This window comes from Leucoraja erinacea, chromosome 10, assembly GCF_028641065.1.
Source record: "Leucoraja erinacea ecotype New England chromosome 10, Leri_hhj_1, whole genome shotgun sequence".
In the NCBI taxonomy this organism is placed as follows: domain Eukaryota; kingdom Metazoa; phylum Chordata; class Chondrichthyes; order Rajiformes; family Rajidae; genus Leucoraja; species Leucoraja erinaceus.
In genome coordinates, this window is record NC_073386.1 from 9,890,942 (window position 1) to 9,913,130 (window position 22,189).

At 38.7% G+C, this 22,189-nt stretch overlaps 1 protein-coding gene across 3 annotated transcripts in view; it reads right to left on the reverse strand.

Annotated features, from left to right (window-relative positions):
- Nucleotides 1-22,189, reverse strand: part of LOC129700770 (rho GTPase-activating protein 29-like) — a 59,171-nt gene that overhangs the window by 12,911 nt on the left and 24,071 nt on the right. For 2 of the 3 annotated variants that reach the window (XM_055641457.1, XM_055641456.1), the window contains exons 5-15: nucleotides 20,813-20,885; nucleotides 19,663-19,723; nucleotides 14,531-14,668; nucleotides 12,639-12,703; nucleotides 11,471-11,581; nucleotides 10,421-10,501; nucleotides 10,129-10,317; nucleotides 9,606-9,743; nucleotides 8,814-9,004; nucleotides 5,598-5,773; nucleotides 521-646 (exon numbers count right to left, since the gene is read on the reverse strand). In XM_055641457.1, coding sequence (XP_055497432.1) covers nucleotides 521-646; nucleotides 5,598-5,773; nucleotides 8,814-9,004; nucleotides 9,606-9,743; nucleotides 10,129-10,317; nucleotides 10,421-10,501; nucleotides 11,471-11,581; nucleotides 12,639-12,703; nucleotides 14,531-14,668; nucleotides 19,663-19,723; nucleotides 20,813-20,885 — 1,349 coding nt within the window. The remainder of the gene's footprint in view (nucleotides 1-520; nucleotides 647-5,597; nucleotides 5,774-8,813; nucleotides 9,005-9,605; nucleotides 9,744-10,128; nucleotides 10,318-10,420; nucleotides 10,502-11,470; nucleotides 11,582-12,638; nucleotides 12,704-14,530; nucleotides 14,669-19,662; nucleotides 19,724-20,812; nucleotides 20,886-22,189) is intronic. The other variant, XM_055641458.1, reaches the window with a different exon arrangement.

A 22,189-nucleotide genomic window follows, 5' to 3' on the forward strand; every position in this document is an offset into this window, starting at 1 on the left:
AAATTCTAAGATAGTGATAAGTAGGATACCAGTAAAAATTATTTTAATACGTCTTTTCAGACACCGATACAAAGATCCGCATCACTACTAATAGCCTTGCAGGTTTAAGTAATTTGAGCATAAGGAAATGTTATTACTTTACACTACTTGGTTTCATTTTAAGTTGTGCATATAACTAAATATTGAGGAAGCATGTTTCTTCAAATTCCTTGGAGGCTAAATAAATTAAAAAATTATTCATATCTATAGTTACAAAGTTAACAGTGGTCCCTTATTTCTATCAACAAGCATTGATGTAATCACCACCTTAAGAATATTGTGGTATGATGTGGCAAATAACTTTGTAACATCTAATGCTCACATCCCTACCGTGTGATAGAAAATGGTAAATGTAAATTGTCTTTACTAGAGAATGAGCACCAGTACTTCAATCGAAATAATGAGCATAAAAAATAACATTATTCCAAGCATCTCAAGATCACCCAGAAAACAATAATCGTGAATATGTTTGCTTCCATACCAGGGCTAGCAGAAGGAGAATCCATGGATCTCGACTCACTGCTTCCTCCTCCACTTTCCGAATCACTGCACATACCACTCCCCTGGGCTCCTGAGGGCCAAGCTCTAAATGGCCCATGACTCTGGGCTATTATGAAAAAAATAAAATCAGGGGAAAACTGAAACATTGGTTAAACTATAAAAGTGCTAACGTTGTCTTAAGCTATATCATTTGATCAATAGATCTGACAAAATTATATAGTAAAAATAAAAGAAAAACTATTCAATTGCTAGCAAAACTAGAAAAGGTCTACAGGAACCTTTGCCTACTGACAACAAATCACAGTGCCACAGGACTTAAAGGGCTATTCCATCTGTAGGTCGGTGTTAGATCTTTACAAGGACAATTACATTTCCACCCTGGTAGGCAGCCATTTGGTCCACTGTACTTTGCTCCGTTCATCATTCCCTCGATCCTGACTAGTCTCCCAGTTTCTGCCACTGAAAAACATCCCCACAGCATGATGCTGCCGCCACCATGCTTTACTGTAAGTATGGTATTGGCCAGGTGACGAGCAGTGCCTGGTTTCCTCTAGACGTGATGCTTGGCATTCAGGCCAAAGAGTTCAATCAGACCAGAGAATCTTGTTTCTCATGGTCTGAGAGTCCTTTAGGTGCCTTTTGGCAAACTCCAAACAGGCTCTGATGTGCCTTTTTATTGAGGAGTGGCTTGCGTTTGGCCACTCTACCATAAAGATAGATATGCCATTTATAGATATGCCATTTATTGTCACTATACATGTACAGTGAAACTGAAAGCTGCTCATACTCAGTGCATACATACAATTTAGCACAAAAAACAAGAAACAGAAAAAAACAAAAAACAGAAGGGAAATGGGGGGTGGGGAATAGGTGCACAAATTCTGCGACGCTACATACATATATACAGATGGAAGTCCGTGTTGGGCGGTGTAGTCAGTGCATGTGTGAATTTGAATTTATAGTAGTTATAATTCTCGGAAAGCAACTATTCCTGAGTCTGTTTGTCCTGGATTTGATGCACCTATAGCGCCTTCCAGAGGGCAGCAGGTCGAACAGTCCAAACGCAGGATGGGAGCTGTCTTTGATGATCTTCTTTGCCCTGCTAAGGCAGCGGGAGGTGTAAATGTCCATCAGGGAGGGGAGAGGGCAGCCAATGATCCTCTGCGCTGTCCTGGTTACCCTCTGAAGCCTCTCCCTGTCTGCCATGGTGCAGCTGCCATACCATGCTGTAATGCAGTATGTCAGCAGGCTCTCGATGGACGAGCGGTAGAAGGTCAGCAGCAGGTTAGAGTCCAGGTTGTGCTTCCTGAGGACCCTCAGGAAGTGCAGCCGCTGCTGAGCCTTCTTGATGACCGCTGTCGTGTTGTCCGTCCAGGAGATGTCAGCAGCAATATGGACGCCGAGAAACCGGAAGGTGTTGACCCTCTCCACACACTCGCCGTTGATGTGTAGGGGGGCTAAGTCGGTGCTGTGCCTCCTGAAGTCGACAATGAGCTCTTTTGTTTTCCTGGTGTTCAGAGCCAGATTGTTTTCTGAGCACCAGGTTGTCAACTTCAGGACTTCCTCTCTGTAGGCTGCCTCGTCTCCCTTTGAAATAAGTCCGACCACAGTAGTGTCGTCAGCAAATTTGACGATGCGGTTGTTGTTGTGGGCCGGACTACAGTCGTAGGTGTAGAGACAGTATAAGAGGGGGCTTAGCACACAGCCCTGTGGGGAACCGGTACTCAACCTGCGAGTGGAGGAGAGGTGGGGGCCGAGTCTCACAGTCTGGGGCCGGTTAGTGAGGAAATCCTTTATCCAGGCACATGTGACAGTGGGGAGGCCGAGAGTGACCAGTAAAGGCCTGATCAGTGGAATGCTGCAGATATAGTTGTCGTTCTGGAAGGTTCTCCTATCTCCACAGAGGAACACTGGAGCTCTGCCAGTGACTACCGGGTTCTAGGTCATCTCTCTAACCAAGGCCCTTCTCCCCTGATTGCTCAGTTTGGCCACGCAGCCAGCTCTATGAAGAGTCCTGGTGGTTCCAAAGTCCTTCCATTTAAGAATGACCAAGGCCACTGTTCTCTTCGGGACCTGCAATGCTGCAGAAATTGTTTTATACCCTTACCCAGATCTGTGTCTCGACACAATCCCGTCTCAGAGGTCTACGGCCAATCTTTCGTCTTCATGGCTTGGCTTTTGATCTGACATGCACTGTCAACTGTGGGATCTTATATAGACAGGTGTGTGCCTTTCCAAATCATGTCCAGTCATTTTAATTTACCACTGGTGGACTCCAATCAGATTGTAGAAATATCTCAAGGACAATCAATGGAAACACAATTTTGATAGTCACAGCAAAGGGTCTGAATACTTATGTAAATGTGATATTTCAGTTATTTGTTTTTAATTACTTTATCCAAATTTTTAAACACCTGTTTTCGCTTCTTCATTCTGGGGTATTGTCAGATTCAGATTCAATTTTAATTGTCATTGTCAGTGTACAGTACAGAGACAACGAAATGCATTAATTTTAAATCATGTGTATAGATTGATGATTAAAAAAATGAATTTAATCCTTTTCAAAATAAGGCTGTAACGTAACAAAATGTGGATAAAGTGAAGGGGTCTGAATACTTTCTGTATGCCCTGTATACCCTGGCTCTCAGAGCAGCCTTTGGTCTCATTCTCCTACTTGTTTTCTTGTAACATTCTGTCTCATATGCCAGACAACCATTCCCCTCCATCCCTCCTCCTGCCACTCATCCACATTGTGAGCAATTTAACCTTGAAATGAGGGAGGAAAGAAGCATTCCTAAGAAAACCAAGCAATAGCATGGAAATTCCACACAGTTGACACCAAGACCAGGCTCGAACTGGGCTGCTAGAACACTCTGCTACCTTACCAGTCAATTCCATTCGCCATTTCTACCCCAGAAACCCTGCTATTTTTCCTTCTCCAAAGATTTATCCAATTTCCTTTTGAAAGGAATTTTCCTTGCATCTTTTTTGAAGCCTTCACAATTGTTTTGTAAAGTTGTTATAAAACTGCATATTATACCTTAGCTGGGGGTCAAATATTTTTTTAAAGAAAAGCTTCAACACAGCTTCGATTTTTGCATTGCACTTTGTGCCTTTATTAATGGAGCCCAAAATATTATTGAAAACAATACTTTCGCTACATGTTCATTAATTTGTGCATTTCGGTTTTCCTCATTCTTACCAAGAACCATTACCTCGCACTTCATTAAATCTCACGAGTTACGAGCCTTTCCATTCATTTAGCTTGTTTACATCCTGTTGAAATCTATTATCTTCCCCATTGTTTGTAACACGTCAAGTCTTGCGCCAGAAATGTTATTTCTATTGTACCATAGTGGAAGGGTTTTAATTCCAAATGCCCACCCCACCAAAAAAAAAGCTTGGACAGTTGCAGACAGGACTTCAAGTATTTCAAATGCAATATTTCTGAGAAATTATGTTCCAAATACATTATATCTATCCATTTCATTTGGTTTATTTTAAAATGATTGTAAATGCATGGATGTTAACTGAAATTTGAATATCCATAAAATAAACCAGAAACAAATTATCTGGGTATAGGAAAGCAATACAATGTCAGGAATCCAGAAATTCACATGGGGCTCAGAGATGCACCAGTGCTCCCCTTTGCCCATGATAATTTGCAATTAACCCTTTTAGAGATATTCTGCTGTTTTGCTAGATAAGGCACAGGTAACCCTCTGGTCAGTACACATCAGAATCCAAGGTATAGCACAGTACATTTACTTAGAGCTTAGCAGGGCTCAGGTGTAAGAGGAGGAGTAATACAAGATTTTTGGACGACACCAACATTGCTAGACCTGCAGATTTTTCACACGACACCAACATTGCTAGATCTGCAGATTTTTCACACACACACACACACGGACCACAAAATTATGAGAAACATAGGTAGGATACACAGAACTTTTTTCCCAGAATGGAAATGTCAAAGACTAGAGGGGTTAGCTTTAAAGAACAAAGTTTAAGAGAGGTGTGTGAGGCATGTTTTTTTTTATTATAGAGGGTGATGAGTGCACAGAATGCACTGCCAGGGACCGGTGCTGGAGGCAGATATATATGATAAATATGATAGCGGTATTTAAGAGGCTTTTAGATACGACACATGGATATGAAAGGAATGGTGATATGGATCATGTGCAGGCAGGTGAGATTAGTTTCTCAGCACAGACATTGTGAACCAAAGGGCTTGTTCCTGTGATATACATATCTATGTCCTAAACTACTAAAATCATTTAAATGCATGCAGCACAGCATTCTCACTAGATGATAGTTTAAAATTTCCCTTAGCAACATGACCTAAAGAAACCCAATGCACAGTAGCCCAATTTACAAGCAACAAGAGCAGCTAATGCAGCTGTGGCTTAGAACTGAAAGGATAAATATGGCAAATAGCAAGTATTGATAATAATAACTAGAGTAATTGTATGAGAAACTAGCCAGGATCTTTTAAGTCATCCTCGATAATGGAGCATACAAAACAAAAAATGCCTTAGTATAAAAAAATTAAAACAAGAATGCATCGGTATTGTTGCAAGATGTCAAATAACATCAAAATATTTCTTAGAAACAGGCATCCTATTATTTTTCTGGTAACTTTAAAGTATTCTAGCTTTTGGAGAGCTAGGATAAATGGAGTTACATTATTGGTAATGACGTCCAATGGCAACATAAGTGACAGCCTTTGGCCTTCTGGATATCGCAATTTTTTTCCTAAAATGGAGTGTTTTTTTTTACTCATGCACCTATGATTTCCTTCAGCAGCATAACTCTATATTTAGCTTAATATGTACTTGTCGAAAGTTAGTGAATTGTTCAATTTTCTTCATGTTCCAAAGTATTTAATCTGGCAATAAAATATGGGAAACTTGTAGCGTGTCAGTTGAACTGGATAAAAACAATCAATTTAGAGTTATACAAGAACTTACAAGATCTAATCTACAACAAATAGCAATCTTTGCATACACTGATCATAGTATCTGTGAAAAGGATAATATAGTATTTATTGTAAATACCTTGAAAGTCAATGCTGCTATTTAATTGCTTCTCTTCCATGTTATTGGACTTGATAAGAAGGGGACTTTCCACATCAGGTGACTGAGGCAGAATATCAACAGAAATACCAGAGGTCTGCGACAAATTTCCTTGTGAAGAATGAGGACTACTTGTTGCTTTTTTTGTAACTGGAAGCCTGCAAGGGGGGAGTGAGGGAATATTTTACCAGCAATGTCAAATTAACAATACAGCTAAACTCTTAATCCAACACACAATGCTGCTGGAGACTACTGCATTTGCTGGACTTTTAATTCACCTTTTTAAATTAAAAAGTTGCAGAGTAACATATCAGTGGACCCAGTAAATTTCAAGGGAGCACAGAGATGGTAGGGGCAAGGCTCTAGCCAGCAGGGGGGAAAGTGTGACAAATGTAAACTAATGAGCTAGATGCTGAACCATTAGGATTACTGAGTGGTCAGATAATGGATTATCAGAGGTTTGCTGCAATAGAAGGTGGGTTGGAGACGAGAGGAAAAAAAAATTACTGGAAAATGACTATTCCCTAGTAAATGAGATCAGGAATGAGAATTTAATGGAGGAATTACATAGGCATCAATTCACAGTGCCCTCCACAATTTGAGATTTGTAATAGAAAAAAACATGTGGTTAAAGTGCACATTGTCAGATTTTATTAAAGGCCATTTATATATTTTGTTTTCACCATGTAGAAATTACAGCAGTGTTTATACGTCCCCCCTCCCCCCCCCCCCCCCCCCCCCCCCCCCATTTCAGGGCACCATAATGTTTGGCACACAGCAATGTCATGTAAATGAAAGTAGTCATTTTAAGTATTTTGTTGCACATCCTTTGCATGCAATGACTGCTTGAAGCCTGCGATTCATGGACATCACTAGATGCTGGGTGTTTTCTCTGGTGATGCTCTGCCAGGCCTGTTTTGGGGGCTAGTCCCCTTCAGTTTTCTCTTCAGCATATAAAAGGCATGCTCAATTGGGGTCAGATCGGGTGATTGATAATTTAAACAGCAGCACGTGACCTCTGACACTCCAGGGCATGTTCATTCATAGCTGGATAGTTTTTTGGAGAGGAGACTTGTGTTATAGAGATGGCACCAAAAAGGCAGCAGCTCAGGGGGAGGGCATAAAAAAAAATCCTGCCATGCAGGTGTTGCCCACCCAGGAGGAGTGGCAGGAGGTGATAGTGCAGGAGGAGATAGCCCTGCATGAGAGACCCCTGAAGGAAGATACCAGGGTGGTAGTATACGTCCCCACCACAACCCGATCTTTCACTGCCTTATTTGAAGGCAGCAAAGCAGCCCTTTCTCCCGTGTCTGACACAGCATCAGAGGCAGATGCCCCATTGGTGGTGAGGGAGGGCTGGAGGAAGGTAATGCCCTACACCTTCACCAGGCAGCAGGAGGGGGACCTTGAGGAAAGGTTCCAGCAGAATGCCATCCTGTACAATAAGGAAAATGAGGGGTACAAGGACAGGGACAAGAATGGCATGCTTGCCATCCACTGCCCCACATGTGCTTGAAGTTCCATCTTTTGTCAAAGCCCAGCGCCACTCTCTTCCAGTCATCTGGTGTACTGGGACAGTCCATCACATCATCTACATTCACCCATTGAGACCTCTTCTTGTGCTTCCTCTTCACCCTTGCTCTTCCCCTTTCTTAAAGGCTGCTGAAGCAAAAGGGCTACTGCAAACAGCAGTAGTTGTATTTTTACTAACATCCTCCTTCCTTGCTTGCATGGTTCAGAATGATTTAAAAAAAACAAACAAACCTAGGAGGCATTTTTTAGTGAGGAAAAGAAATGCAGACATGACCATTTTATCAGGTGATCATTTGAGCTGTAGACACTCGTCACTGGTCACTGTTGGTTTTCGGTGTGGTCCTCGGAGGTGGAAGGGGGTCATGCTCATTCACGGACCAATTTGCCAGAGACCATCCTCGAGTAAAACGTACATGGTCGAAGCCAGTCTTCAACATAGTCGAATGAGCTCTCCTTCATAGTTGAGGGAGGTCTTCAACATAGTCGTAGGAGGTCGTACACATAGTCGAGGAAGGTCGTAGGTCACCGCGACCTTGATTTTTTTTTATAGTCGCATAAGGTCGCCAGAACTCGCGGTGGAGGTCTCCCAAGTGGGAAAGGCCCTTAATTCTTTATTATAGAGAAAATTCTTCTACGAGCTGTGGAGGTCTTCCTTGGCCACTCAGTCCCTTTGCTATTATTTAGCTCACCAGTGCTCTCTTTCTTCTTAATGATGTTTCAACCAGTTGATTTTGGTAAGCCTAAGGGTTGGCTGATGTCTCTAACAGTTTTATTCTTGTTTCTCAGTCTCATAGTGGCTTCTTTGACTTTCATTGGCACAACTTTGGTCCTCATGTTGATAAACAGCTATAAAAGTTTCCAAAGGTGATGGAAAGGGGAGGAAAGACTAGGTGCTGAGAACTCTTATACCTGCATTAAGGAGTCATCTGAGCAATTATAAACACCTGTGAAGCCATGTGTCCCAAACTTATGGTGCCCTGAAATGGGGGGGGGGGGGGGGGGGGGGGGGAAGACTATGTACACAGCTATAATTTCTACATGGTGAAACCAAATGTATAAATGTATAAAAATATCCTTTAATAAAATCTGACTTTAACCACGTGATTAACCACGTATTACAAATCTCAAATTATGTACAGAGGCAAATCAATAAATGATGGGTCTTTGGCCTAAACATTATGGAGGGCTCTGTATATTACAAATCTCATATAATCCTTACTGATATTCCCCGATTTAAGTATTGCGCTCCTAGAAGATATTTGGACAATAAAAAAATCCTGAAACATTGAAATGTTCAGCAAAATGCATCATGCATTCGTGTATTCCTATGGACCGAGTATAAATATTATTTGCCATAGTAAAAATGAATAGAATTTTCATAAATAGAAAAAAATGCCAAAGTAACTCAGTTGGTCAGGCAGCATCGTTGAAGAACGCGAATATGGGACGTTTCAGGTCAGGACCCTTCTTCAAACTGAAGGGTCCTGTCCCGAAAAATCACCTATCCACGTTCTCCAGAGATGCTGCCTGGCCCGCTGAGTTACTCCAGCATTTTGTGCCCATTTTTGTAAACCAGCATGTTCATAAATAGTGCTCATACCAAGCTTATATGTCACTATCTGCACACAAATCAAAATAATTTAAGGTAAACATTCAGATACTTACCCTCCACTGGGTGAAACAGAAAATGGCAAAAAGTATGGCTCCATCGAAATTTCCTCCTTTGGTAAACTTTTGACAAATTCTGAATACTGTTGTCCTGGCTCGTATAACTTGGTATTTTCACAAAGAGATTGATAATTAACAGGAAGGGAGACTACTTGAGCATGCTGCATCTGAAACAGGTTGACCGTCACCTAAAAGAGTTAAATTTTAAATCAATGATGTAAATGCTGCAAATATTAAGGACGGCCAAGTTAAATTTTATGTTTTGAAATATAACAAATAGAGTTATAGACTATAACTATTGATTCTAGGAGAAGTGCAAATATAGGACAAAGAATATTATTGCACTACAAATAAGTATGGTCTTTAATTGAATCCCTGAAAGTGTGGAAGCAGTTTCAATCATGGGTTTTAAATAAGTTGCATTTGAAAGAAAACAATTTTCAAATCTCCAGGGTAAAGTACAAGGGAGGGGACGAATTGAGTATTTTCTTTAAAGCTGGCACAGGTCCAATGAGTCAAATTACTAATTTTCCTACTGTAACAAATCTATAAATATGTTTCAAATTTGGCTTTTGCAGCTGGTGATAAATGCGTGAAATTGGTCACGTTAACTTATTCAGCGCCATGAAGGTCAAAAGAACTGATGTGCAGAAGTAAGAGCCAATACTCTTAGCAAAGTGATTAAAGGCAAACTTCTCCATATCAGCATGCTCAACTAAATTCTTGAAGTTGAAACAATTTTATAGATGTTTTAACTATGCACACGTGATTTGCAGAAACCAATCTTACTGATTTTAAGGTGAGATCACACTGGTAGACAAGTTCGCGTAGTTGCGTCAGTATTTCACTTTTGATGCTTTCCATGTTGTTTCTTTTTTCATTGGCATCCGATATCGAGGCTTTGAAATTCTCTCCAGCTTCTTCTGCCTACAAAAGAGATATTTTACTAATTTAAATAACCAATAGGAATGTTATTATTTAATAATTCTTCTAAATCCAGAACAAGCAAACCACGATCAAATCACTCCATAGGCAACTTAAAATACATACCCTTTGAATGTTCCATGCCCTGAACCCCATTAGAACCAAACAATTATTGTGATTAGTTAAATTCTCAAGACTGGGCAACAAGATGATCAATTAACTATATTTTATTCACAGTGTTTAGTAGTTTATGCACCAGAAAAATCAAATTTTGAAGTGAAGATTTCAAATTAATTTACAACTTCAAGTTGAGTAAAACCAGCAGCACTCATTATTAGAAAAACAGCACTTAAATGGAATAAATCTGATAATATGACTTGAAGTTTACTTTTTGTGAAGCATCTTCTTCCAGTTTTCTTTTTTTCTCAAGGTGCTTGTTGAAAGTTCCAGTTTGTCCATTACTTGAAGTTACACGTTCTTCCTCTGCTCGAATTGTAGATGATTTTGCTTTCTCATATTCTTCTTGGCGTTGAATGTACAACAAATTTGCTTTTCTGTGGGTTGTTTCTGCCTCATGCTGTCAAATAGATAAAAGGTTCCTGATATTTATAAATTGCATTTATATTAAAAACAAATGAGCAAGTTCAAAATTTTATTTCAAAGAGAATGAAGAATGATACCATTTTTCTTTGCTCCCTTTGCCACTGTTCTTTAATTTCTTTACGTTGCTTGTCAAGCTCATTTCTTCGCAGCAGAAGAGGCTATAAAATATTTAACGCAGAAATATAACTCTATACCAATACACCTGCTGCTAAAATTAACTTTTATTAACAGTTCAAATAAAATGGAACAAATTACAACTTCAAATGTTGCAACCAAAATAATTCCAAGTTCAAGCTTGCATAGGAAGATCTTCTTGCACATCCAATTCTTCTATCTAATGCACATAATCTAAGTTACATAGAAATGATCAACAAGGGGGAAAACAAAGAGTGTTCAGTTCCAATACAATAAACGAGGCAGAACTGTTTCCTTTCCTCCCTTCACAAGGAAATGCTCATGGACACCAAACAGTAGAGAAAGAACAATCTAAGACACATGAGAATAATACATTCCCACCAACACAAAACTGGACAATGTTTTAAGCAGCCAGGGAGGAGATTGCACACGGGAGAAATAAACTCAAACCAAAAGTTTGAGTTACTATCTACAAACTGGAATTTGAAATTCACAAATTATAAAAGTAGCTAACAATATTTGTGTAAGTAATATAATAATATGGGCAGACACAAATACTGGAGAAACTCAACAGGTGAGGCAGTATCTATGGAGCGAAGGAATAGGTGACATTTCCGGTCGAGACCCTTCTTCAGACTATAATAATATGGGCAGCACAGTGGCGCAACTGATTTGAGCTGCAGCCTGACAGCGGCAGAGATCCGGGTTCTATCCTGACTGGGCCATCTGTGTGGAGTTCACATGTCAACGTAAGAATCCTCCGGTGTCCTCCCTCCGGGGTTTGTAGGCTAACTTTCCTCTTTAAATTGTCCCTGATGTGTTGGGTGCAGATGGAAAAGTGGGATAACATAGATGTGGTGTGAACGGCTGATGGGTGGTCGGTGTTGACCCGGTGGGATGAAGGGCCTGTTTCCACGCTGTATTACCCTCCCAAAAATTATGCATTAAAAAAAGGACACTTGTCAGACAACGAAAACTTGCAAAGACCTCACCTGAATGAATTTATTTGACTGGAGACCTGCTCCAGTTTGAAGAAGTGCCTGACAGTACTCCATATCATATTCAAAAGCAGACATATACACTGTCTGAAATGGCATGTGCACCTGTTAAGAAAAACTAAAATAATTACACAGCTCTTCTAGCTCAATTATCTTTCCTAATGGGTTGCTTTTCAATTCATCCAATGCAATAGTGGTAAAGTTGAATGTACAGGTGCTCCTCAACTTACGTTTGGGTTACGTTCCAATAAACCCATCGTAAATCCACAATATCGTAAGTCAAAAATGCATTTAATACACCTAACCTACCAAACATTCTCTCCTCTGATAAGTCGCACAGGGTCTGAAGCCCTCGGCCCGCTTCGACAGCCGCTCAATACTTGGTTTGGTTGCCTGCGATTTTTAACGTCTGCTTGCCATTGACTTTGTTTTATACTGCCGTGGGGTCTGGGCTGCTGTTGGTCTCGGGCTGCTTGACCTTCCCCTCCCTTGGGCTACTCCGAGGCCCTTCCCATTGGCAAGCACTAGCAGAGGTACGCTAGGTTCCGACTCCGCTCTTTGCTCTTCCTTGCCGTTTTGCCTGCCCGGGTGGAAAGTTGTTGTGTTTTGTTGCAGGGTCCAGCTGCTGAGATTTGCCACTTTTGTTTACCAGAACCACAGTGGCTTCCTTTTGCTGTGCGTTTTGCAGAAGACACTTGCCTTTCAGGGAGTCTTTAGTTCTCTCTTTTTACTTTTTCTTGGCCGACCAGATTTACTGCAGCTCTTGAAGCCGTTGCAACTCCTGTTTTAGGATATCGTACTGCATATCACTAACCCGGGTAAAGATCAAAATTCAAACTACGGTTTCTACTGAATTTGTATCGCTTTTGCACCATCGTAAAGTCAAAATATCGCAAGTCGAAGGATCGTAAGTCGAGGAGCATCTGTATGTAGAAATTGATTTCCTCCAACATATTACAAGCACACATTTGACAACATGCTCCGAAAATTACATGTATGTGTTGACTGATCATTTGCTCTACAAACCTGATTCATGCTGATTTAAGCCCACCCCATTATTGTCTGCATTTGGCCAGAAAAAGAAGTGTTGACATCCCAAGTAGTTTACTTTGTAGTAACACTTGCAATAATAAATTCCCTTAACATCAGACATTATATTTACCTGTTGGCCGATACACATCTTAGCTGACTCTGCCAATTTTGAAAAACTTCTTGCATATTCTGTATCTGCATGAGTGGGAAATAATATTATTAGAAATAAACCCCGCAAAAAATGGTAACAGGATAATCAAACAAGAGAGGGTAGCCTGGGGGTCACAAAATTAGGGACCAAAATGAAGATCTCATTTAGGCAGAGGGCAAGATTGAAGCACTAAAATTAGTACTTTATAATAGTCTTCACTGTAGAAGATAAGGTAGGAAAGTTGAAGAAGGCAGCTGATAGTACGAGTCGAAAACCACGTCATTTGGATGGAATGCAAGTTGCAGAGGGAAATAAATGAAAGTATTGAAAATGTCAACCGAGTCATTCAATCCAATTCAGATGTGGAATACTGGAGGACTAATGAACACAAAAATTAAACCATGCTAAAAAAAAGGTACGTAATTAGATACATGTCAACCTAAATATATGGTGAGGACATGTTTCAGATAGAGCAATCTAACACAAACTTAACCAGCGCTTGGAAAAAAATACCAAGTTACTTGGAAAAGCATAAAAGGGAGCTGATATTTTAAAAGTCAAATTATGGTTGACCCAGAATTGAGATCTTTAGTAAAGAAACAGATTTAATGATGCCATGAGCATGGATTTTAAAAAGAAAACAAAAATTTATGTTAATCATAAGAAATTTTAAAACCGAGATTTAAGGGATTGAGATTGCATGTGGTTCTGTGAATACAAAATCTGGCAAGTTAAGGAATCCAACTGTGAACAGCACTTTTAAATGTTGGCGGAATCTATCTAATAAGATCTACGTGGAGTATTGTGTGCAATTTTGGTCCCCTAATTTGAGGAACAACATTATTGCTATTGAGGGAGTGCAGCGTAGATTCACAAGGTTAATTCCCAGGATGGCGGGACCGTCATATGCTGAGAGAATGGAACGGCTGGGTCTGTATACTCTGGAATTTAGGATGAGAGGGGATCTTATTGAAACATTATTAAGGGTTTGGACACGCTAGAGGCAGGAAACATGTTCCCGATGTTGGGGGAGTCCAGAACCAAGGGCCACTGTTTAAAAATCAGGTGTAAGCCATTTAGAACAGAGATGAGGAAACACTTTTTCACACAGAGAGTTGTGCGTCTGTGGAATTCTTTGCCTCCGAGGGCGGTGGAGGCCGGTTCTCTAGATACTTTTAAGAGAGAGCTAGATAGGGTTCTTAAAGATAGAGGAGTCAGGGGATATGGGGAGAAGGCAGGAACGGGGTACTGAATGGGGATGATCAGCCATGATCACATTGAATGGCGGTGCTGGCTCGAAGGGCCGAATGGCCTACTCCTGCACCCATTGTCTATTGATCCTCAAAGGAGTGAACGTCAGCTTTCTGGCAAATCTAACACAATAACACAAATATAATTATAGTTTAAGTTACTGGATGATCTGAACTACAAATCTATGCAAAAATTCAGCCAAGTCATCATAGCAACAAAATGTCCCACAATTTGCGATGGGCAATAAAATTAGGCTGAAACTAAGCCAACATCCCATGAATGATTAAAACAACTGGAAAGATCCTTCTGAAAGCTGGCATTGACACAATGGGATGAATGTCACAATTGAACTGTTTTGATCCTGAAGCTGTGCGAAAAGTAATTAAATAACCAAAAATAAACTAAATAACCAGAAGTAATAATTTAAATTCAGTTAATGCAACTAGCCACTATGATACAAAACAAAAATTCTTAAATGCACCATTAAAAAGTGGGTACAAGTTAGACAAAATGTTATTTACTTGTGCAAAGAAAAAAAGTGAACGCAAGATGTATTAGAACATTTCACTGATTGAAGTGACTTTGGCTAACAAGATTGAACAGTTGTGTGAAGAACTCACCTAGACTAAGCCGCTTTTCCAACCAGGCCAGAATATCTTTGGTATATCTCGACCAATTTTTTGCATACATTAAAGCTGACTCTATCCCGCTGTCATTTTTAAGTAGCATATTATCAACCTCCTTTGCTCGGAGAGCCCCTAAAAACACGAAATGAAACATCAGGGAATAAGATTGAAATATAAATCAAGCTCGTAAAGCATACAGAAATCCAAATGTTTGTACTGAACACTTGTGATCTTGCAATACAAGTTAAGGTCATAATGATAACTAACATGGTGGTGTTGGAATGATGGAGACTATGGACCCAGAACCAGAGATACTTGGAGAGATAATGCTTTCCAAGTCAATGGAAGGTATAATAATTTAATTAGTTGTTCACTATTCAACTTAAAAGTGCAAGCAATAAAGCTGTTAGGTGATGGTATTTCATTAAATTGCTAAATATTATTTATGCATTATAAACTGCATTCTCTTTGTTTTAGGTGCATTGTTTTGTTAAAAATCTATCAATTATAAAATTATCTTTTTACGTATTATCCTTCCAGCAAAGATGTTTGATTCTGTGTTCAATGTCATTAATGAATTAATCTAAGCTGATCTAACTAACTTTTTCAGCCAAGTCATCATTTAGAAAATTGTAAATCGGTTCCCATACTGGCTGACACCTGGTGGTGGTACGAAGGAGGAAACATTCAGCACGCCAAAATCTTGCAAAACATTTAAAAGCCAACAAATTATTTTATGAAATGTAGGGTTGCTGACATAACGTTATTTCCAATTTACATCCTGTGAGATCATCCAAACTAATTAATTAGTTATTTTTAGTCGAGAACTTTGGTTGAGATATTAACCATGATATCATGAGCTCATTTGCTCTTCTTCAAACAGTATTCTAAGATACTTGTATCTTTTCAAGAGGACATGCAGAACAACCGTTCCAACTAAAAGCTGCAATATCAACTATGTACAGTACAAGAGCAACAACTCAACTCGCAAGCTCAAGACTTGGATGGTGCTTGAATTCACACAAGCATGAATCAAATCAAACTTCTAAATTTTAACCACTTATCTAATCTACAATATGTAGCTTGCATTTCAGATCTTTGCTGCATTTGCATGAGCTGTCACTACTTGTGATATCTTTCATGATCTGGAGATAACACTCAAATAGTTATACAAAACTCAACTATAAAGCCTGATACAGCTTACAGGCAAAAACAAAATTGGAAAATATTTATAAATATTTCAAGTCTACATCGCTGTTAAAATGGCAACCAGAACTTACTATTGGAAGGAAATTCCACAAATTCCAAGGAATAGATGGCTTGAGATAAGCAATTATTTACCCATTACTGAGCCTGATTGAGAGTGTGTACTGTGAACCAGTGAGAAAAACATTTGGGCATCAGAATGTTGCATATCTTGTCCAGAGACATGCCTGGGTTAAATTTGAAAGAAACTGGTTTGCATTTTAAGCCTCATTAAAACAACCAAATTGACCACTAAATCAGTTAATGTAAACAATGATTAATAATATGTTGGAGCCCGAGTAAATGCAACTATGAGTCTCTGGCACAGGAGTGGTATTATTAGTCATTTCCACTATCAGTTTTGGTCATTTAAGTTTTTTTTAAATAATACAATTTATTCTCGAGTTCAAGTAAACAACATTCCTGACATTTTTCATCTTTTAAAAAGTGAAAAATGTGCACGTCATCCATCTCAGAACACATTGAAGGAGTATTATTACAGGGATGATCATCGAAACCTCAATAATACCACCAATTTTGACAAGGTCAAATATCAGTACGTGAAATGTTTAATGGTGAAGTAAAGTAAACATGCTTCAGTGCTATTTTGTTTGCTATCCTTTGATTATCACCTTCTGCGAGGATGAGATTCCATACATGAAACAATACCTGGATGGTTGACCTCACATTAGTCTTTAAAGCTGTGCTCATTAATGCAGTGCTCATTAACACTGTATGTTTTTTTCATCAAAAATTATGCAGTGAGAAAACCGATTTGGATGGACACAATCAACATCTACAATGGACCTGGGTTTACAACTTCCTGATCGAAGGTTTGTTCAAATTTGACTTCCTGTTGGCCTCGATAGATGCAAGGAAATTTCTCCATTGTTTGTTTTTGGTTACGCTTGCAACCAACCCATCAGCAGAATGCAGTTAAATGAGCCCCATCCAATCTTTCCACATTGAGCATTGGATAAAATGCAGTGAAATGATGCAGATAGTCATGTTTGATTTTGTCTGCTGTTCGCATAATGACAAAATAACAGAGAAAATAGGTGCAGGATGAGGCCATTTGTGTACAGGAAATATAGTGAAATCTTCGTTGGAGGAAATCTTCGTAGGAGTAAAGATCCATCTGGTCCAGGATTCAATTTATATTCATGGTTGCAGCCAATGGCCTAGATGAGACACGGTGCAGATATTATTATGGCAAGGTACTTGTTGCCACAGACATTCCTTCTCACAATCATGTAAAAAAAAAAAAAAAACATTGGAGGGAAGTTAAAAATAGGCTAAACCTATCATTTTTTAACTCCTTACGATTTTTACATTGGAACCATATTTCTAGAGCTCACAAAAATCAGAACACACCATTTTACACTTGATGGTAAAACTCCTGGAAATGGGGTCAGTTTTGCTTCTATTCCCATTTCCCAGCCTTAGAACCCATTGGGAAATTTAACCTCAACCTTCATCTTGGATTATTGTTAGCACTAGAAACATTTTATCATTGTATAATTCTCCAATTGTCATCACAAAAGCACGATACCAAAAATTCAGCTTCGATATGAATTTCAACCCAACTGGTCTGAGAAACTAAATGCCTGTTTATATGCTGAACACTCCATTTTTCTTAACCTTGAACATTCTGGTTTAAAGGGCGTAGGTTCCAACTCTATTTTTTGCCTACCCGCTCCACAACGCTGCAGTTTTACTGCTTGCTCTACACCCATTCTTACACCCAAACCTTCCTACAAGGATTTGTCTACGTTAACATTAACCCGGTAGAGATGGGCTATAGATAACAAGTTATTACTGACATTTATGGAAACCATACCCTGTAATATCTATTGACCCAAGACGTTATCAATCCAGAGCTTACAGGGACCCGTTTCATAGCTACATTGCCCTCATAATATTTGGGACAAAGACCCATCATTTATTTATTTGCCTCTGTACACCACAATTTGAGATTTGTAATAGAAATAAAATCACATGTGGTTAAAGTGCATGTTGTCAGATTTTATTAAAGGATATTTTTAAACACATATTTTTAGACTCAATCCATCCACATCGACAAGATATCCTATCTAAGCTTGTCCCGTTTGCCTGCATTTGGCCACAATGCTCTAAACCTGTCCTATTCATATACATGTTACAGGTGTCTGTTAAATGCAGTTATATTACTCAAGTACCTCCAATGGCAGCTCATTCCATACACCCAACACACTCTGTGAAAAAGCTGCCCTTTTATACCCTGACTTTGGTAAAAGACTCTGCATCCACCCTATCTATTCCGCTCATTATTTTATGTACCTCAATAAGATAGCCCCCTCAGCCTCCTGTGCTCCAAGGAATAAACTCCAACCCTGCCCAACCTTTCTCTATAGCTCAATACCATCCCTGGCAACATCCCCATAAATTTCTGCACTCTCTGCTTTTAAAGTCAAAAATATAATTGAATAATTTATGCTGAAAATATCTGTACAGGCAAAAAAAGTCAAATGATTAAACTATAACACGATTAAAAATTCTCATTAGAATTGTATTGCCTCTGCTAGTACTTTGGCTCTTTTATGATCACATCCTTAGCGATTGGCTTCACATGATTGAGCCTCTGTTATTTCTATCACCCACTTAGTTTTCCCGACTGAGAAGTTGTTAGTTTTTAAACTTAAACTTACAGATAAATAGGTTTAAGGATAAATCAGTTCACAGGAATGGAAACCTTACTTAACTCAAGGAGTGTCTGCATATGTCCCTTTCGAGTCTGCAACCAATATAAAAATGAAACCCAACAATGCTGTTGCAGAACTTCTCAATAGAAGAATATGATTTATAGGACTTTCTCAAAAAAGATCATTAACATGTCAGATATACCTTTGACCGCAGTCAATACAGAAGAAAGAAATTTCTGGCCTACTTAATCCATTCACTGCTCAGAATAAATTAACCAGCCCTAGACAATGCTTAAACGGGCAGTGGAGTCTTGGGTCACAATGAGGCAAACCAGAACAGAAAATAGTTGCAAGGAAACAAACATGTGACCATAGATGACCATGTGACTGAAATATAAAGCTCATCTTATTGAGCCAGATCCTCAGTTTGGATGAATGGAGGTTTTGCTTTAACGTGTTTCTATAACGCAAACTGGATATAACGTAACTGATAAATTAGGGAATACGTTTCTACACAGGCCAAATTAGTTGTAACATGACCATAAACTAGAGAACCACTTAAGAGTTATACTGGAAAATGAAAAAAAGCTGTCTAAAGAAAAAAACTGTTTCCATGCAACTTCCCTGCAGTAACCAGACTTTTATGAATACAACTGCCAGTTGAACCACAGATGGTCATTGTAATTGACAAGAAATTGTTACTATTGACACTTACTACATTTAAACAATGTAACATGCAGCCTTCACAAGTTTGGCAATACAGTAAAAATAAACTTACAGCTATTAAAAATATCTTTATTTCTGCAAATCCTGCGGGAAAAATAACTTTGCTCCTGCCAGTCTGAAAATCTAGACCCTAACCTCTTTTCTCCATTGATAGTTGTTTTTATAACACAAAGTTTCATAGGAATGCATATGTAGGGAAAAATACTGGAATTCAGTCAATGCATCAAAAACATGGTAGGTATCTGAAAGCATTAACAAGTTTAACAAATATTACTCGCATTACAACATCTCTAATATCTAGAAAAAACAATAAAACAAAACAAAAAAGACATTGCACGTTTGACAGGTGGTCAAAAGCTGTTTGGACGAAGTACCTTGTGAATTGTATTTACAGATGTAAAGTAGGAAATTTGGCAGACAGTAACATTTCTCAGATCATTATATTTTAAAACAATTTCAAAAATGCATTTGTACCTTGCAAGTCATTCTTTTCCCGAACTGATCCTCCTGATCCCACGAATAGGTTTTCGTAGGACTTAAATTGATAATAAAAAACAATTACTAATTTTAGATGCAGAAAAATGTTTCATATTTTAACTATAAAACTCCAATTCATTGGATGCAATAATCAGCAGGAGATTTCTAAAGTTTGCTTTCTTTTTATAATTACAACTTAATTAGCTGCAAGTCTACAACACATCTATGGCATATATGCAAACGATACCAAACCACCAAAACTGAATGTAGTTGTAGTTTATAAATTAGTGTGATGTAAACAAGATCATGCTCCACCTTTTTAAATACTTATGCATCAATTATACATTCAATAAATCTAATTATGCATGGTATGTAGATTCCCAAAAGCATTCATTCACAACAAACAGGCTGGGAGCACTGTGCAAATGGTTGTAAATGGTTTCTGCATCATCAAATTAATCATGTTGCTATTAATACTGGTGTGTCGTATATAGAAGCTGGAGCTGTTTTCCTCAGAAGGAAAGATTCAAAGGAGACTTAATAGTTCCATGAATACAATGAATGGTTTTGATAAGAGTAGAAAACAGATGTTGCTTCCAATATGCAATCAATGGAGAGAGATACAAGACCAAGAAGCACGATGAGATGTAAAAAATAAATAAATAAACAGACAGTTATTCTGAGCAATAAAATTAGAAAATGGTAGAAATACTCAACAGGTTATACAGCTTTGGTGGAAAGAGAACAGAGAAGACATTTTAGTTGTTGACTTGGAACAAAAATGGGAAGAGTTGGAAATGAAACAAGTTTGCAGTTATAAAAAATGAAAAGTGGTGGAGAGAAAACAGTGTAAAGCTGTGATAAAAGTGGTCCCGTGGAGGTTACAATGACATGTATTGAAGGCAAGAGTCACAACCTATTTTTTTTTAATATGCAAAGGCCATCAATGAACTTACTATATAGAAGGCAAAAGAGCATAATGAAATTAGACAAATTAAATAACTTTCAAAAAGCTGCAGAATTGATCAGGTGTCTCCCTCTGTTTCTATATTATAAATGAGTTATTGATTTAGCAATAATTTTATCACATCCTATAATATTTCTGGATCACAATTGTTTCTAATTAGTTTGAACTTTGTGTACTTACGCGGCTTCTTCCACTGATTGGGAGTCCCACAGATGAACTATAGTCCACGTCTCCCATAAGAAAGTCTGAAATGCTGCCAGCCAAAAATTGGTTGATTTAAATGAGTGTTACATTTTCATGAAGTTAAAGTACATTTTTTGCTTCAAAAATTCTTGCCAAGCAGAGAGAAAAATCAATATACTACATTTTATTAATGCAGTAATGGCTTCAAAGCACCCCCTTTTACAATTTCATCCAAACTACGCCTCAGCAATATTCGACACATCCATATTCCCAGTTTTATCAGTATGAGGTAGATTAGAGAAAATAAAAAAGGCGATACGGTGGTGCAGTGGTAGAGTTGCTGCTTTACAGCACCGGGGACCCAGGCTTGATCCCGACTATGGGTGCTCTCTGTACGGAGTTTGTAACTTCTCCCCATGACTGCGTGGGTTTTCTCCGCAATCTTCAGTTTCCTCCCACACTCCAAAAACGTACAGGTATGTAGGTAAATTGGCTTGGTAAATGTAAAAATTGTCCTTAGTGTGTGTAGGACAGTGTTAATATGCGGGGATCGCTGGTCAACGCCGACCGGATGGGCCGAAGGGCCTATTTCCATGCTGTATCTCTAATTTAAAAACTAAACTAATCTAAACTAAAAAGGTTAAGTATAAAACAATGATTCCTGGCGGTATGAAGCAAATGTTCTATCGCGCCTACTTAAACTGAATATTCACTATGAATCTAGTTCTAGACATTGCAAACTTGGGTTAGAAACATAGAAAATAGGAGTAGGCCATTCGGCTCTTCAGGCCAGCGCCCCCACTCAATATGATCATGGCTGGTCATCCAAAATCAGTACCCCGTTCCCACTTTTCCCCCATATCCCTTGATTGAGTTATCCCTAAGAGCCAAATCTAACTATCTTGAAAACATCCAGTGAATTGGCCCCACTGCCTTCTGTGGCAGAGAATTCCAGATTCCCAACTCTCTGGGTTGTCACTAAAGCATTTTGAACAATCTAATAGTTGAATGCAACAGCAGTTACTTCACTGGTAAAGAAACATAATTTGAAATAATTTCAGTTTTGAATTCAAATCTGGAATATAGGCAAAACTCCACAGAAACTGAGACACAATAAAAGCAATCTAGTTACTACATTTGAAACTAAACATATATATATTTTTTAAACGTGCTTATTCATAATTGAAACTTCACATAAAGTTTACTGCTACGGGTCTGCCTGGTTTATGCACACACTATACTGTTGCAAAATTGGCTAATGATTTTACTTTTGTGGATATAAACAGGGCACGATAAGGGGAACACTCTGATACTACAATACAAAAGACACACAGAAAAACCAAAGTGAAAGAACACATTCTCGCAGGAAAAAAA